The 19,299-nt window shown below is 31.7% G+C and overlaps 1 protein-coding gene across 1 annotated transcript; it reads left to right on the top strand.

The window, feature by feature from the left end:
- The first annotated feature begins 360 nt into the window (after positions 1-360).
- On the top strand, positions 361-17,275 carry LOC134252435 (cytochrome P450 3A9-like). The gene is made up of 11 exons (XM_062734919.1): positions 361-487; positions 869-948; positions 2,558-2,701; positions 3,521-3,627; positions 3,785-3,891; positions 4,552-4,667; positions 7,636-7,757; positions 8,632-8,750; positions 9,172-9,347; positions 14,278-14,391; positions 16,683-17,275. The coding sequence occupies exons 1-11, from the start codon at positions 371-373 to the stop codon at positions 16,948-16,950; spliced, it is 1,470 nt and encodes a 489-aa protein (XP_062590903.1). The 5' UTR covers positions 361-370; the 3' UTR covers positions 16,951-17,275.
- The last annotated feature ends 2,024 nt before the right edge of the window (positions 17,276-19,299 follow it).

The following is a 19,299-nucleotide window of genomic DNA, read 5'->3' as shown; positions in this document are numbered from 1 at the left end:
ATTGTGAATTTAGAGCAATTAATAAAAAGTAAGATTTTTATGTACATTTTATGTATATAATGTTTATAAAGTATGATATTGTAGTATGAATACCATGTTCCATATAAATGTGACCTTTTGAAGTAATGTGTGTGAACACTGAACATAATGTAAATAGGTAAAGTGCATCGTGCATATTAAAAAAAAACTATTTACTTTTTTGTTACTCGTAAAATAGACAAAAGAAGGTAAGATAAACTGATAAATGGATGTATATTCGCCAAAATGTATTGATGTGTTTGTGAAATTAAAGTATGATTAAAATTAATAAAAATATTATGATAAATTGCTGAATTCTTTTTCCTTTGGACTGTTATAGATGGTGTCCTCGATGTATCACACAATGTGGTCACTTCTGAGAGAAACACTGTTGGTCGGTGTGCTGTTTTTGGTTTTGTGGTACATGTACAAACTGTTCTTAGCTCCATTGTTTTCTCCACTAAGAAAGGTTTGCAAATGTTATATTTTTAATTTATCATTTAATTTCTATACTTTATTTTGCAATTGTTTTGTGCATGATGATGAAGAGATGCAAAGATGAAAATTTACATAGCTTAAGCATATTTTTTTTACTTTTTTTCCAAATATCAAAACCCTTCATTATAAAATAATGTACCATATATAGAAAATATGTAATTTGCAATTCTGCATGAATAATTTTTTTTATTAAATTCATATTTCACATTGTTAATCCAGATTTAATGTGGCAATAAATAATGTTATTAGCAGAGAAAGTAATTTTTATTCTGTTTACTAGTTTTGAAGCAGTTGTGTGCAAAATAGCAGAATAATTCAGTTTTTCATTAAGTGCAATATTTTCTTTTTATAGATACCAGGATGCCCATACATTCCGCTGGTAGGGAACATGCTAGAGGCTCGTAAAGCTGAACCAATGACCAATACAATCAGGCGAGTGAAGCAGCACAATTATAAATTAACATAATACTTGTGTTTTACTCATAATTAAAGGCACTTACTATGTGGACCCTATCCTTTTGCCTCTATGACTAGGAAAGATTATTCTAAGGGAATAACAATGTACATGCATGTAAGATCATGAGAGCAATTAACTGAGAGAATAACGAAGAATGTGTGCAATAATTTAGTGATGAGGGAGAGACAAATTTTGCAAGGGACAGTGTTAATCTGACACACACACCCACCACCACCCCCAACTTTACTTTCTTCCAATAGATACTTATCTTTTGCATTATCAACCTTTTCCCATTTATTTAACTGGCATTATTGTTTTCAAAGTATCCCTCAGTTACTATAATTGTTGTCCTGCTCCTTGACCTTCTTGGCTTCTCTCCTTCACATTGTTTCCTTCACTCCAGTCCTTTGTAATAACCCCACCCTCACCCCCACCCCCACCCCCAAGTGCTCTTGTTGTTGCTCTTAAAGTGTTATTGATGCATTTAAATCTGTGTTCCTTGTTTTGTTGCCCTTGCATTCTGGTGCTCATGGATCATCTATCCCTTATTCTGATGAAAGGCAGCAAATAGTCCAAACATTTACTCATATTTCTGTATAATTTTGATTACCTGAAAACAGTGCATGTAAAATATATAGTTTTACGTATGTACAAATAAAAGCTATTGATTTTAGGAAAGACTGCTACATGTAATACACTTGTAATGAATTCAGTAGTATTTTTTAGCTCACCTGAGTCGAAAGCTCAAGTGAGCTTTTCTGATCAAAATTTGTCTGTTGTCTGTCGTTGTCATCGTTGTCGTTAACTTTTCACATTTTCATCTTCTTCTCAAGAACCACTGGGCCAATTTCAACCAAACTTGCTACAAAGTATCCTTGGGTGAAGGGGATTCAAGTTTGTTCAAAGAAGGGCCACACCCTTTTCCTAGGGGAGATAATTATGAATTAGAGAAAAATTAATGGCAACATTTAAAATTCTTCTTCTCAAGAACCACTGGGCCAGGAAAAATGAAACTCATGTGGAATCATCCTCAGGTAGTGTAGATTCAAGTTTGTTCAAATCATGACCCCCGGGACTAGGATGGGGCCAAAATGACCGACCAAAGTTTTACATAGGAATATATAGGAAAAATCTTTAAAAATCTTCTTCTCAAGATGCACTGGGCCAGGAAAGATGAAACTCATGTGGAATCATCCTCAGGTAGTGTAGATTCAAGTTTGTTCAAATCATGACCTCCGGGACTAGGGTGGGGCCAAAATGACCGACCAAAGTTTTACATAGCGATATATAGGTAAACCTTTTAAAATCTTCTTTTCAAGTACTTCAAAGCCATGATTAGTGATATTTATATGGAATCATCCTCAGGTAGTGTAGATTCTAGTTTGTTCAAATCATGACCCACTGGGGGTTTAAAATTCAAGCCCCCCTCCCCCTTTAGTAAACTTTCAGTTCTGATCTGATATGTGCTTTTTCCTAGCCGATGTGCTCAGGTGAGTGCTGTGGCCCCTGGGCCTCTTGTTTAAGTGTGTGGGACTTGTTTTATTCCATACAGCATGAGATAAAAAAAAGCATTTCCTTTTTCAGATGGATGAAAAAATACAAGTCAAAAATCATTCGATTTTACTACTTTGGAGGACAAGAAAGACTACTAGTTGCAGATCCAGAAATTTGCCGCCAAATTTTAGTCACAAACAGTCGCAACTACAAACGATTTGGGATACAGTCATCGTAAGCAGAGAAATACTCTGGTTAAAGAATTGAATCTAAATCAATATATGAATACTTATTAATATGTAAAATTTTCCAAGGTTCACAGGAAATGCCCCTTTGTTTGCTTTTTTAAGAAATATTTCTTTATGGTTTCCAGCATCATTGGAAACCCACGGGTGATCTCGTCTTTACTTATCACTCGTGGGCAAACTCGCCGAAAAATCGTCATATGTAATTAAATATGCATGGATCATTTGATTGGCCGCATCACAGATTCGCGATGCGAAACAACGAAACACAGTTCACGTTACATATGCAAGTTCGGCATTGCCAAAAACATTAAAAACTCTTCCGTAGTTAACACAGCTGATAAATCCACTCACCGGTGCATTTTGCAGTTAAAAAGAGGTACTCCTTCATAATATTTGACGGATATTAATGTCAGTGACCTGTACGAATTGACTTTCATCGTTTTCAATCAAACTTCGCACGTTTTAATGAGCGTCAAAATATTTACCATAAATAGCAAAGTAATAAACGTATTTTTAAAATTGAAGAGTTCCAACTTTCTGATTGGTTGACTAAAAACAACAAATTAGCATATTTTACGGCGATATTTCAGCGAGTTTGCCCACGGGTGATAAGTAAAGACGAGATCACCCGTGGGTTTCCGACGATGGGTTTCCAGAGGGTGATGGGATCTGTCCTTTTATTTACTTGCTTGTTTATCGTTTTCAGACTTAATTTGACTGTAATAGTCCCTTTATTTCGTGTTCTTTTTAAAGGTTTCAGAGGTTGACAGGAACTGCCTCTATAGTTACTTGTTCTTTATTATAGATTTCAGAGGTTGACAGGAACTGCCCCACTATTTGTCCTGTCAGGGGAGCCTCATCACGTGATCAGGAAGATCTCGAATCCAGCCTTCTCCCCAGCTGTTTTGTTTGGTAAGAATAACAACATCCCATTTAACAATCTCTTTGGAAGTTATTCTAAATGTATCATACTCTCCAATCTTATCTTCTCTTTGGTCATCTCATTACTATGATCAGTGAGAAAATAACTTCTGTATTATTACAATGTGTTATTCATATTTTTTGACAGACATGATTCATGTATTTCAAGAGAAAGCACTCAATCTGTGCAAGAAATGGGAATGTTTACAGAATGATTATGCAGATGTTCAGCTACAGTCAAATCTCCAGACAATGGTGAGGGCCGCATATGTTCAGAATGCTAAATCAGATGTACAGGTTGAGGTGTCTTTTTCAGGTCATGTTAGTCACTAAGCTTACTGTTTCTTTTCAAATGTCATCATCCTTCATACATTGCCCATAAGTCCATGACTAGTTATAGATTCTTCTTATATGCTTAATTCCTTGCAGACTGTTGGCTTATTATACTATTGGAGAGTTTCCTGTGATCATGCAATTTGATTTTAAAATAGCCAATTAAATGAATCTTGATTTTGTTACTATCAACCTCAAAGTTTGAGAGAGGTTAATAATCTATAATTTTGCTGTAGTTTGCCTGTCCAGGTCTTTCCTTTTTTCCTTCAATTTAGTGTTTCTTAAAAGCATTGAATATATCTTAAAAGAGATTTATTTCAAAGGTTAGGTTACTTAGTGAATCACACTCTGAGAGTCTTGTTAGTTTACTGCAGATCACTACTTTTTGTGACACCTTATTTTAGTGAGATTTGTATTGAATAAGAGGCAAACAATTTTCACTTTATGCTGTATGCGGTATCTGTTGCTAAGAGTAGAAAAGGAAGAAAATTTTTGTGAGCCAATAGATTGTTTTTCAGATTGAAAAGTTATTTGCAGAAAGACTAAAAAATATTTTTGTTTAGAATTCCTATTATTTAACAGACTTTAGATGTAATTTGTAAGTGTGGTTTTGGCTATGACACTGACTTCCTTAAATCTCCCAGTTCCTCTGAGGATGAAGATGGAATTCGTTCTGTAGTCAGTGGAGTCAGAGATGGGTAAGTGAAATGATCTTAATACATTTAAAAATAATTACCTGATTATTTATCAGAATGTAAATTATTAGTTTCACTGAAAAGAAAAAGAAGTGTGTACACTCAGAGTTGCATCAATATCCTTTTTTTATTAGCTCACCTGCACTGAGAGCTCAGGTGAGCTTTCCTGATCACATTTTGTCCATCATCTGCCTGTCTCTTGTTTGTCATAGCTGTGTGACTTTCCATATGTCTGTAAACTTTTAACATTATTATTTATTATTCTCTTAACCACTTTGCCTATTTCAAACAAACTTGCCACAAAGCATTCTTGGGTAAAGGGGATTGAAATTTGTACAAATGAAGGGCCACACCCTTTTGAAGTGGAAACTATTCAGAAATAGTAATCTTTTAAAAATCTTCTTCTCAAGAAGCACTGAGCCAACTTAATTGAAACTATTTTGCTTAGTGTACAAATCATGATCCAGGGGTTGGATGGGGCCAAAATGGGGGATCAAAGAATATAGAAATTTCACAAAACTTCTCAACAATTTACAGCATAACCATCTTTAGTCATATTGATATGAAAGCACCCTTTTGTAGTGTAAATTCGATTTTCTTCAAATCATGTCCTTGGGTATAGGCTAAGACCATGATTAGGGATCAAAGCTTTTTGGGACAATATCCTAAATGATTTAGCTGATAAACTCGAAAAAAATTAACATTGAGGCCACTCGAATAGTCACAGGTGCAACTAAACAAGTAAGTTTAAATGATCTTTTTTGAGAAGTTGGATGGGATACATTGCACAATCGAAGACAAAAACATAAAATAATCAAATTTCACACCATGGTCCATAGAAGTGCACCTGATTATTTATCTTCTTTAATCCCTTTAAGAATCAATGAAACACACAATTATCCCACAAGACAATCCTATTGCATTACTCAACGGAAGTTTAATACAAACCACTATGCACAATCTTTTCTATCATCCACTACAAAGCTTTGGTAGGAACTTCCGATAAATGTCCAAGAAAATCCCTCAGTATCTAATTTAAAACACGTGCTTAAAACAAACTGTTATAAAACCCAAAAACATTTTCTATATATATTTGGTAAGCGCACAGAATAAATTTTACATACACGACTTGGATTTCATTGTAGTACATTAATTCTCATTTATTTGCAAAACATATGATAGATAATCCTAATTGTGCTTGTGGAAAGATTGAAACAACAACACACTTTTTATTTGAATGTCCTCTATACACTGACTCAAGGAAAAAATTCATTGACCCATGAGGGCCAGTCACTTTAAACATCTCTTATTTGGAGATTCAATCAAGAATTCTACCTTCAATACCAACATTTTAAAACAGGTACATAAATTTATTTCTGCCTCTAAAAGATTTTTTGATGGCATGGATGAATTTGTGACTTTGTAAGTATCATTATAGAAGAATATCTTAAAGCTAACATATGAGCCTTTTAACAGAAGGTAAAATTAGCCTCTGGGTGGAACCAAGTTGATCAAATATACTAAAAATGCGAAATTTATATGTTTGGAAATCTTGATTTCTGAAGGAGAAAAACTTCTTGCGACATTAAAATGACCAGAATCCACTTTTTTATTGTAAATTTCTTATCACATGGGTCCTGATTTGATTGCAGTACGTCCCGGGTGCACTTGAGTGGGTTTGACATAGCAAGACAACAATCAGAGCATATGGTTCTGGTTTTTTTTTTTGATAATTGACAAAATGGTATACTAGTATGTATCTATGTGAGTCTTTTACATACTTAGAAAATCCAAAAAGCTTTCATGAAATGGCTCTTAAAAATAGGGATGATCATTCATATTATGCATGCAGAGATACCTAGGAATTGTGTACTTATATATCTTTAAAATATATAATTTATACCACTATGGGTGTGTTAAATTATTTCCAGACAACTTATTGATTTGCTCTTTAAAAGTGAATGTCAGTTGATAAACTGCCTATGAAAGTTTTAATTTCTGCAGAATACAATCTAAAGATTAAGCTAAATACTATTAACTTTTCTACCAAATTTATTTAATAATTAAAATGTTTTGAAAAAAAATCAATGACAGCAGTAGACTGCTAAAGACTAATAGGAAATGAAAGATTTATTTAATTTATGTGTTAGTCTTTAAACAGAGTTTTTCAGTTGAGGAATTATGTCCTGCTATAATAAGGAAATGACTACATGTATAATATATGCATTATCAAAAGAATGTGTCTTTAAACTGAAGTCCCAAGTCTCATTAATTATTTAACCTCTCATTAAAGTACCCCAAAAGCAATTTATTTTCAGTGATAAATTCAAATAATATTTTCAAGTATTTATATACAGATATAATTCAGAACCACAAGTAACTTGGTTAATGAGTTCCATTGTAACTCTCTAAATGGATGAACTATTATTTTCAGTCTAAGGGTCTAATCCATGATGACTATTTGGGTTGTTTTTAATTTTTTAAAATTAAGATCAATATTTCTGGGAATGAATTGGTTTAGCGAATATAATAGCTTTAATGTTATACTTATGGAATTGAGATTTATAGTATGTGAAAAAATTTTGAAGATTGTAAGTTTTACATGTTTCAGGACAATGCTTTTATCGTGATTTAAAAGTTAAATTTAATTGCATCAGTAAATGTACATGTGAAGATGTGAAGTATTTCTAAAACCACAGAGAATAAATTTTTGAGTACCAGCTCCTTTAGCCCTAATCACAGGTGGGCAAATTTGAAAAGGGGTAAATTCAAAGAAAACAGTATGATTTCTTAAACAGAATTGTGACTATAGTCGAATTTAAAACTGGGCAAAATTGTTCACAAGTGCAAAAGAACGAAAATTACAAGGGCTGAAAAAAATCCTGTATGTACAGTAATTATTTTCTTAGGGAATTGGGATATATTAATTTCATAATTTGTACATGTAATAAGATATGGATTCTTTTTGAAGGTTTTTTGACTTCCTTCCATTTTCTGATTATTTCCCTACAAAAGCCAAGATGAAACTAAAGAAAGATGTCAGATTTACCAAAGCATTGACAGAAAAGATTATTGAAAGCCAGAAGAATGAAAGTATGTTTCACTAGATGACAATATGGTGTATAGACAAAAATAAACGATTATTGCTCATACAAATTTGCAATAATTTGTAAATATTAGTATATACATGTACATGTGTCCATGCATGTATTGTTCATAATAATACATACCCCATTATATAAAAATAATAATTTATTTCTGTGCAGTGATATTGAAAGTTACCATCTATCATCATTTTGGTTTTAAATAAAATTATGGATAAAATTGTAGAAACTTTTCAGAAAATAAGTATTTGTCTTTGAATTTTTGTAAACAGATCAAAAACTTAGAAGTCTCACTTTGATTAAGAGTTGTTAAGAATTAAGCAATACAAAGTTGAGCTTCAGTTGAAGAATGTTTACAGTAAATGAAAAAGAATAATATATTTTTCAAAAAAATTGATTCATTTGGTTGAAGTTTATAATTTTTAAAGATGAACCTTTCTACTTTGCTCAGTGAAATATATGGAGATAACAAACAGTATCCAAGCTCAAAAGTTCATTAAATATCACAAATCAGAAGAGCAGACACAAATCTCAAAATCAGAGGTGGGATCAGGTGCCATAGAGGATTATGCTTCCCCCGCAGAGCAGCCACACACCCTGTGTGCTCAATGTTATCCACTCTGGTCACTTATATATGAATTGTTGTTTTATTAATGCTTATGTTTTTCCAAAGAAAATTATTACAATGTATATGAGAATTCAAGATTCTGAGGTTAAAATATTTGATACTGAGTTTCATCAACTGTATTTATTGCCAGATTATTATACATTTATTGTTTATATCTTAAATTGAAATGACAATTTTTGTGGATTTTGTTTAAGAGTCTGCTAGATATTCTGACGTTTGATGATTTTCTTTAAAGAGTCCACTAGAAGAGATATTTTGACAATGTTGACAACAGCCTGTGACACAGAAGGATCACACCTGTCAAAAAAAGAACTGATTGATCAGGTGTTTGGCTTTCTGCTGGCTGGATTTGATGTAATTTGTAATGTTTTACTATTTGTTTCCTTGATTTGATTTAATTTAAAATGAACTGTATTTTGCATTCATAATTTATACAATAATAATAATTTATAATGAAATAACTTGCACCTATTTTCACTTTAAGTTTTCCGAATATTTTTGCTATAAAACAGAAATTTCAGCTATACATATAAAACGAAATTTTCGTTTATGCAACTCAATCATATTAGAAAATGTAGAGTAGACAATTATTGTTTTTGAATGAAATAATCTGTACTCGTCTAATGGGTTAAAATTCTCAGATGATGAGGATGATTTATATGTAGTTTTAACTCCCCATCCCCATCCCTTCTTAATTTTTTTTGAGTTTTGTAACTCGATCATTTTGAAAGCTTACTTTTTTCAGAAAGCTACATGCTTCATTCTGTACTTTTAGACCACCAGCATTGCCCTCACCTGGACCCTTCTGCAGCTCTCAGAGAGACCTGACCTTCAACAAAAGGTCAGAGGTGAAATGTCATTAGTGTTGGGTGATGATATAAACAGAACAATTACACATGAGGAATTGGATGCACTCAAACTCACCACTGCTGTAATTAAAGAAACACAAAGGTATTAATGCATTACTGGGTCTTAAAACTGACTCATATACATATGAGTATAATGTTTAAAATGTGAGTTAAGTGGATGTTATAAGTTTCTTCTCCTGATTGATTCAGAAAAAAATTGTCTGAAAAAAGAAAGAAACTTGTATTTTCTAAAGATTGCAATGGCAACTACACCAGTCTTATAGCTGTGGTAATCAATTTTTAGAAAGATCATCTGAAATTAAGTTATTACCAAACAATTCGTAAAGAAGATGGGGGAACAAGGCGGGCAGAATGCTTATAGTGTCAGATATCAAGAAATCATATTCAATATGTGAATTGAGTATTGGAGCGAAGACCCACTTATATTGAAAAAATTTGTTAAAGTTTCAGAAAATGATCGTTTTGTTCTTTTTAGTGTGTGTATATGCTTTTTCATAGACAAATATTTCAGTCTTTGTGAGAATTTTGTAAATTTTAGAGATTTTACATTAAGTATACTTTAACATTAGATGAAATATCAAGTAAAATTTGGATATGACTGGGATTAAATTTTTCACTTCATATCTGTTGCACTATAGGCTCTTCATCTGCCTTATCCCCCCATCTTCTTTCATTTTTCAGCCTAATAATCACACATGGGTACAAAACTGTATTTAGTGTTCTTTCCATGCTATCATTAAAAGGGAAATTAGATTTCAATATTGTCAATGCGGATTTTCATTTTTATTGTCATACACCCGCTTCAGTATATAATTGGTAAAGTCTGTTTAGAAAATATTCATGATTATAGAGTTGCATGTTAACATGAGTGATGAATATTGAATGTATTAAATTTGTTCTCAGTAATATAAACTACATGTATATAATTTTATACAAATTATGGAAGACAATTTGCCATTTATTGATGATGGGAATTTTGTTTTGAATGTAAATTAAATGTTTCATCAATTGATAGTAATACTATATATACTTGTCAATAGGAGAACTGGAGTTGGTACTTGGTCTTTATATGCTTTAAAAATATGGCATGTGCTCATAAATATTCAGTATCAATTTGAAACATTTATAACTCTTAGATAGGACTGCAATGTTTGATGAAATACTTAAAGTTTTAGGTTTCTATATGATGTCTTCTTTTAAAAAAAAAATGAATAGCACAAGTCATGAATAAGTAAAAGTTTTGCAGCTGTTGTTCAAACTCATTTCTCAGGGGATTGTATTATTATGGGATTTTCCTAAAATTAACAGATGTGCATGATTAAATTAAGTAAATTGATAAATTAAATATGCACTAAGTACTGCAACAGCCAACAGAGACATTTTTTTAAACATTGGCATCAAGATATAGTGCCATAGAAAGGTCAAAAGGTCATAGGCACAGTGTTTCCCCTGTCATGATGCTCAAATAGAAAAATCTTAAAGGCAATGCAATGTGAAAATAATGATCTAACAATTTGTAAGGATAAAGATCAGACAGCATTCGACCAAACAGTGGATGAATTTGCTGACAAGGACATTGCATCAAATACTGTAGATTCCTAAATATATGCGTGGAATTGATTATCGCGTAATTTCGCGAGAAGCACCAAAGGCGAAATTAAATTACTCGCCTTAAATTTTATGGTGCTAAAATGTATGTTAAAACTCTTGACCAACCGTTCAAACGCAAATTCTTATTCTTGCAATTTGCTGTTGAAGAGGCCATTCACGATAAAAAGTACTCACAAAAAATAAGGAATCTACAGTATAGAATTTGCGAAATGGTGACTTTAATGTACACTGGTCTTTTCCTTGTGTTATTAACTTACATGTATTTATCAAATATTGAGTCAACTTGGAAACATCCATTACATGTGCAGGTGACAATGTTTTTAGAAATGGAGAAGTTGAGGATAGGAAAATTGAAGTCATTCCCTTTATCATAATGTTTTGTTTTTGGCTTGCCATTGATGTCTTTTTCTAGTATAATGAAATATTAAAGTATGAAACAGAAATGTTAGACATTTTGATGTATTTTATTTTGTTTTTAATATACATATTGAATCAAAGAAAGGATGAAAATGAATTGAAGTTATTGATACAGTCCATGTATTACATCATATATATCTCTTTAAGGTTGAATTGAAGTCCATAACAAAAGATCTCTGCTTATCATGTAGAAGATAAAAAAAAATGTTTGCTTCATATGAAAACAAAAATAGGTCTGCTAAAAACGGTTTACAATCAGTACCCATGGGAATTCCAGTACAATAGGAAGATTAACTATATATTATGTCAAAAATCGTGGACTTAAATTTTTTGAGAGAAGTAGTTGTATAAAAGGTTGTATTAACTGCTAACTATGTTACAATGCACTTTGAAAAATAACACACTTAGAAAAAATCGAAGTGTGTTTAATGTGGGACCAAGTAAATACACTTTGAAAAAAATAATGTTAATTTCAGAGTGCATTTAAACAGACCATATTAACGCACTTTGAAAAAAAAGTGCAGAACTTAGTCAATATTCTGCAAAGAACTATATGCGGTATATTGCATATATTTGCCCCCACAAAAGTCAAATTTTGAAAACTTTCTGAAATGTGCTGAATTCAATAAATTGTATGAGAAATATAAATTAACAGAAAATTTTATAGTGTCAATGCAGTGTATTCACAATTTTTGTTTTTATGACGTCACAAACTAGTCCCATTTTATATCCTTTTTCAAAAAGAGGACAAAAATGGACAAAATTTCAACAATTTTAGCTTTAAAATTTATAGAGCGCAAGTTTGTTCAGGATCAATATTGACATATTTCATTGATATTATCATTCTACACATTATATCAAAATATTGATCCTGAACACACATGCGCTCGGTGACTTTTACTCAAATTATCGACGAAATATGTACATTTTTCTGTAAAATTCATAAAAAACTGAAATTTACGTCATGTTTGTGACGTCATTACGTACATATGGTGTCATTACTTATGAAAATATTCAGTGCTTTGAAGTCAGCATATACTCCCCTGTTTAAAACTTAATTAAATATATCTCCATCAAAGTTTGATTTAAGGGGCAAATATTGGTTATTACCGAATAAAGTTTTTTAGATATGATAAAGACATTTGAACTTGGTTGGATAACATTTTGTGATGAATTCACTTCATTATTTGAAATATTAACGTTTTCATATGAGACAGGAGTACGAGAAATGCGACAGAATGGAGTCAAATTACTCATTAAAAATCATTTTCCAACATAAAAAGATGGATGTAAAAAATATTAAAATTATGTTTTTATTTTTGATTTTTATTTGTTTTTGTAAATTCATTTTGTCCAAAATATAGTTAATTGAATTCAGAGTTGAATGTTGGACATAATTCATGACTTTTGATAAACTAGGTTCTCATTTCACACAAAGATTGTGTGTCAAGGTCATTACAAGGTCACTGTATTTACATGCTTAAAAAACCCAGTTGGGGGTATCTTTGGATCGATTTTTTCCAACATATGTAAAAATATTAAAATTATGTTTTTATTTTTGATTTGTATTTGTTTTTGTAAATTTATTTTGTCCAAAATACAGTTAATTGAATTCAAAATGTTTAGTAAGGTTATTACACAGTCCGGACAAAGAGCACAGGATGGGTGTAGCAAGGGATGCTTATTCCTCAGTGGCACCTGATCTCTATTCTTATGGGAGGTTCCTGTATGTTTGACTGGACCTTTAAACTTGGATACTGTTCGTTATCTCCATATTTCATTTAAATCTATTAACTTTCTTTCTACAATTATACTGCTTGCAAAACAATTCAGATATATTACCTATACTTCGATTTGATAAATAATTTATTTTTTCTGGTTCATATTGCTTTGCTATGTTGCACATACTGAAATGAAATTTGGTATACAGATATATCACATAAATATCTAGGTCAAGTTTTGTTTCGGGTATGATCGCGCCATTTTTGACAAAGTTATGCCCCTTGGACTTAGAAAAATTTCAATTATTTGCAGTTTCCGTTCATTTTCTTTGCAACCGTTGCACATACTGGAGATGAAATTTAGTATACAGATTTATCAGATGAATATCTAAGTCAAGTTCTGTTTTGGGTACGATCACACCATTTTTCACAGAGTTATGCTTTTCCGTTCATTTTCTTTGCAAGAATTTCACATACTGATATGAAATTTAATATACATATTAATCATATTAATATCTAGGTCAAGTTCTGTTTTAGCAACACAATTTTTGACAGAGTTATGCAGAATTCCAATTATTACCATTCATTTTCTTCACAACCGTTGCACATTTGAAATTTACAGATTTATCAGATATATCTAGGTCAAATTCTGTTTTGGGTACAATTTTTTGACAGTTTTGCCCCTTGGACTTGGAAAAATTCCAATTTGGGGGGAGGGGGCATAAGTGTTTTACAAACATGTCTTGTTTTCAATAAAGTCAGGAAGAAGGAAATTGATTAAGATTTCTTTTAAATTACTTTATTTAACTTGAAAACCGAAAAATGTCTTGGAATGAAATTAAAGTTGAAAAACATAAAGTAGGCACATTTTAGTTTTTCTTGAGTATTTTTTTGGCAAATTATGGGGGGAAGTTTTGGCGGATATTGCCCAAAGGATTGTTCTATCTATAAAAACCGTTTTCTTTAAATACCCTTAGGTTTTTAGCCAAAATACATACTGTCGCAAGTTTCACTTTACACTTAAGACAAGTATCTAGTTGTCTTAAGAATATGACAGATTTTAATATATATATGACAGTTTTGTGAAACGGCTTTGCAATCTTGATAATTTTCGGTGGAATCAAACAAACGTTTATAAGTTTTCGGATATGAGAGAAAAGTACAGATGTTCAAAATACAAAATATTTTAGTTGCAGTTTTCCTCTTGTAAATTACGGAATCAAGCAGTTTAGCAATAATTTTCTCATTAATTTCGAATTTCAGGTTGTTTCCAGTGCTACCTGTAATATTTCGAACTGCTTTAGCTGACGATAATTTTAAAGGTTACCACATTCCAAAAGGAACAATAGTTGGATTGCACGTTGGTGCTCTCCACAGGTAAGCATTCAATTGTACACACGTGGTATAATTTAGAATTATATTGTTCATATAAAAAAATAGATTCTCTTGTGAAATAAGAGGATTCGTGCTGGTTTGTTAATTAAACTTTCTAAAACATATTTTTTAACTGTCATAAATGACAAAAATGACTTTGTATCTGTCCTTTATATCTTGGCGTGGGTAGTGTCATGGGATTATCAGATAATCAGCTAGTTTTTAAAACTCAATGGGGGAATGGAAATTTGAGTAACTGTGATACATTGATTTTAAGTTTAGTACAGCAACTAATGGATGATATCTGAAAAAGATGTTGTGACATCAGCACAAAATTATTAATTGGTATTATTAATAATCATGATTTTTTTCTTTACTGGCCAGAGACCAGAAAAATATATGCACCAGTAAGGTGTCCATAGTCCATCCATCTGTCTATAAGCTAGTCTGTCTGTAAACTTGAATTTGTCCAGACCCGTTCTCGCAGACTTCTGCATAATTTTGGACACTCATTATTCCGCATATAAGAATGTCACTTTGTATTTCATTATGATTAAATAATTTTTATATATTAATTTTTTTTAATTCCGATTGATATTTTTCATTTGGGTTCATGTAAATTTGAAATATTGAGTCTAAAACTGCCAGCTAGACCATGTGTGCCAAAATGGGAATTGTAATTTAATCCCAGTAATTGAAGCTAAAAAAAATAAATTATATAAATAAAATATATATTGCTGGGGTTATACATTAATTCTGTGTTCAGAAGGTCGTGAGTTCGAATCTCGACTGCAACTGACTTATGTCGATAACAAATGGGTAGTAGCTGTTTCTTCGCCAAGATTACAATTGTCAAAAGGTGTTGGCACGAAAAGGGAATTCAATGACCCTGAGAGCTAAGTCACGGCAGTAAGGATCAAATTTGAAGCCCTTCGTCGGATATGACGTCACTACATGAGTGAAAAATTGTCGAATGGGACTTAAAACAACATACATGTACAATCAATCGAATAAATATTTTTTGAAATTCTTTGAAAACACGATTCCTGCAGTTTTTGTTTGATTTCATTATATAAATTATGTTTATATAACATGAAATATATATTACCGGAAATATATTCAACCGACGTGTCAGCGGAGGTTGACAATGGTTTTCCGAGGGGTGTCAATTTCAACTGTTACCCTGAACAGGCACCATTTATTTTATTATACTGAATGTCTTCTTAAATTAGTCAGCAAAAAAAATCGTCGATCATCTTTACGTTCACGTTTAGAAAGCTTTCAAACTCACTCGGTACATAAAAAGATCTGACCTTTTTATTGTTTGTTTGATACTCTAAGAGTCTTTTATCATATAAAGTTTCGTTATTTCTGCAATGACTCCTGTAAGCATGTAACTGTCGTTTGTTGTTTTCAAGTAAGCTACATCGGACGCAAGCTTTTATTGACGTCAAGTTTATTCCAGTTCTTTCAAACGCGCAATTGACGTTTTGATGACGGTGAACCGTACGCGCATAACAACACACATGTGGCATTACCGTTGTGTTACCCGTTGTCACGTTGCTAAGGCTCAGGGTAATAGAACGGATTGTTAACTGCGCCTAAACCAATCAGATTTTAGTATTTAACATAAAAGTATAATAATACAAATTGGCACACACTAGTGTACAATATAGTCTACAATAAGGTGCATAATTCCATGTTTTTTTTTTGGGGGGGGGGGTTGATTTCCAAGAACGATGTTGCGATGGTTACTAAAAATTGAATTTTCAAAACGCGATACTCCCCCAACAATTTTGATCTGATTTCAATACATTTTACTCTACATTAACAAACATAATTCTTTTAATCGGATTTTGATTTTGATAAATGGTGTTTCCATGGTTACTAAAAATAGAAATTTCTGTAAAATTCTTGGAAGGCTACGCTTTCTATACTTGATTCTGACTGCAGTTAATTGCTCCACAAACAGACTTAAACAAGGATCACTGTTTTATTTTTTGTCTATTTTTGTTTTATTTACAAATCAGTAGATCTACAGTCTCATTAGACACGTCTACATGTAGTTTTGTTGTATATCAGAATATTTTATCATGGCTTCAAAAAGTCAAACTCAAAATTAAAAAAAAATAAATTGACAAATTAAAGAGTTGCTTCTTATTCATAAAATGCATCATATTCATGGACAATGATTATCACAATAAAGAAAAATTCAGTGCTATTAGCATACTTACATTGAGTCATGCAATAGGGCAAAAAAAAAAATCAGACTTCTGATATGATTGATTTTGTAGATTAAATTGGGACAGTCCAGAGGAATTTGACCCAAATCGCTTTATGCAGCAGGAAAATGTTGCTTCTATGACATTTCTTCCCTTTTCATATGGTCCTTACATGTGTATTGGACACAAGTTCTCCATGATGGAAATGAAAACAGTGCTATCGGTTTTGCTTAGACAATACTATTTTGAACCAGTCCCAGGATTTAAATACCGTAAATTACAGTCTGCTGTGTTGAGACCGAACCCTCCTGCGGTTATTCGAGTGAAACCTTGTAATTAAAACTAGCAAATTATGTACAGTAATGCATAACAAGACGCTTTAATTTCCAGATGAATCATTTCGTGAAGTGAAATGTTTGTTTTGTCAATTTGTGAATTTTGTTATATTTACTTTATAGAATGTGTTTTGAAATGAGGATCATATTGCTAGATATTAAATTGCTTGGTTTACAGCCCTGTCTTCAAAATTAAATGATTTGTTTCCTTCAAAATACATGAAAACAGAGTATACATCGCACACTGGTAAATTATGTACAAATCAATAATTATGCTTTTTTAAGACTGTTATTTTTGAAATGTTAATTTTGTAATAAATGGTGAATACAGAGTGCTGAGTACAGTATATATTACACACTGGTAAATTATACATGTACAATAATGCAAAACAATATGCTCGAAGTTGTATATATTTCTTTATTTTTTTTTCAATGTATATAGTTTTTTGTTGAAGACTGATTTTTTTCTTCAATTTTCATTTTTTGTAAATTTGATGATTTTGTAATATTAGCTTTATATTTACTTTGAAAATAGGGGCATATTGCTAAATTTTCAAGTTGATTGATTGACAGCCCTGCCTTTAAATTTAAAATATGTGTTATTAAAAATAAATGGTGAATACTGAGTATATAAACCATTCTCTACAGAATAGATTCAAGTCAAAATCATAATTTTATCAATGTAGAGACTGACAAATCCCACCACTCACCTGAGTCAACTTTGTCTTCATAGGGAAAAGAAAGTCCCTATAAATATATAATTTCCTATAACATTGTATCCAGATTGTTGCCCCATCCTTGCCTCAAGGACAAGGACTTTATTATTGTGGAATCCCAATTTCAATTTCAAAATGAATTATGTCTGTTCTTGTTATTCTAGAGAATGTATTGTACATATATATATATGATTTTAAAATGAGAAATTTGCATCCTCCACAACACTCCAGTTTTGAATAAAAATATTTTTCATACAACCATCCAGTTTTGAATGAAAAAAATATTTTTCAATTGATGTAATATGCAAGAGGATGTTTATGGTCCAAGCACTGTTAAGTTGGTATAATATACCAAGGCATCAACGATGGTTGGAAACGTGGGATAATTTACATAACAGGCCAAGGCCGTAAAATAAAATTGTAAAGTAAATTGTTAAATAAATGTAGATTTTTTAAAAAAAGATTAATAGATTTAAATTACACGAGGCCACCCATGTCAATTTCAATAATCCTCGCCCACTTACATTAAACAAAAGGACAACCGCACGAAATTTACATGCATATTAGGCTTACTAAGCGTCAGACAAAAAGACAGACGCTCGAGATTTACATGCATATTAGGCCTCCTTAGCTCCCGACTTATTGCTTGGCGAAATTTATATTCCGGTAGAATGATCAAGAAAACAACTCACCTAACTTTCAAAGAGATATCACAGAGAAAACAAATAGAAATGGAAATATTCTACGTTCAAACAATGTTAAAAACGAGGAAGGTTATTAACAAACTAGTGAATGAAACAAGTCTATCAACAGTCTCTTTTGAAGTCATCAATTTGCAAGTTCTTTGTTCGATACAATGACCTTGACAGCAAAGACAATTTAAAATCTATCATAAAGTCGTATGCCGACTGAAGATTTTCATACTAACTGTAAGGTCATTATTTATATACTGAATTGTCAACAAGGAGCATACGGCAGATGTGACCGATCGACAGTGAATCGTTACTCATTTATGGCATCCGATCCCATTTCTGATAGTTTTAGAGGTACGTGTTTGTTCTGCTTCCGATTTGTATCCTTTCATGGACTAAAAAAAGCTTGAATACTATTTGATATCTCGATGTTTACTGGAAGAGGCAGTTGTTTATTTGATGAAATGAAAATGTTTGTTATCCAATATTTCTCTTACGAAAGCTGAAATTTGGCCAAGCGTTCCCTTGATGAATATTTTAAAAATGTTTAAAAAGTTAGCGGTTGACGTAATTAATTAATTAATAATTAACAAATGTAGATTATCGTCGTAAACAGCAATCGATAAAGGTGGAAGGTAATTACTATTGATATCGCCCTGATTAACCCCATAACCATGATACCACTATTTTTGTATGAAAGTCGTTATTATTTGCAATGAATAATTTCATGCAATAACTGATTAAAGTTGTGTGAAAAAAAATCAATGATCTTATCGGAATTGAGTAAGAAGTGAAGTGAGTTCGTTTAAGCATAATATTTTTGCAGAATCTTTGAGAAAAAAATACCGTAAATATTAAATATTAAAATTGCGTAGGAAAGATTCATATTTTTTTTCCGATTTATTGGGGAATTGATGATCATAATACACAATGTAACATGAAGTGA

Source organism: Saccostrea cucullata, unplaced genomic scaffold, assembly GCF_032062105.1.
Source record: "Saccostrea cucullata isolate Sc308-1 unplaced genomic scaffold, CSIRO_AGI_Scuc_v1 ctg45, whole genome shotgun sequence".
In the NCBI taxonomy this organism is placed as follows: Eukaryota; Metazoa; Mollusca; class Bivalvia; order Ostreida; family Ostreidae; genus Saccostrea; species Saccostrea cuccullata.
The sequence above is the reverse complement of the archived record's forward strand: the minus strand, read 5'-3'. Positions and strand labels throughout refer to the sequence as shown.

Coding starts and splice junctions, on each gene's coding strand:
- LOC134252435 (XM_062734919.1), top strand. CDS start 371: ATGTATCACACAATGTGGTCACTTCTGAGAGAAACACTGTTGGTCGGT. Junction 4,668..7,635: donor GTCAGTGGAGTCAGAGATGG/GTAAGTGAAATG, acceptor TTCTTTTTGAAG/GTTTTTTGACTTCCTTCCAT. Junction 9,348..14,277: donor GTAATTAAAGAAACACAAAG/GTATTAATGCAT, acceptor TTCGAATTTCAG/GTTGTTTCCAGTGCTACCTG.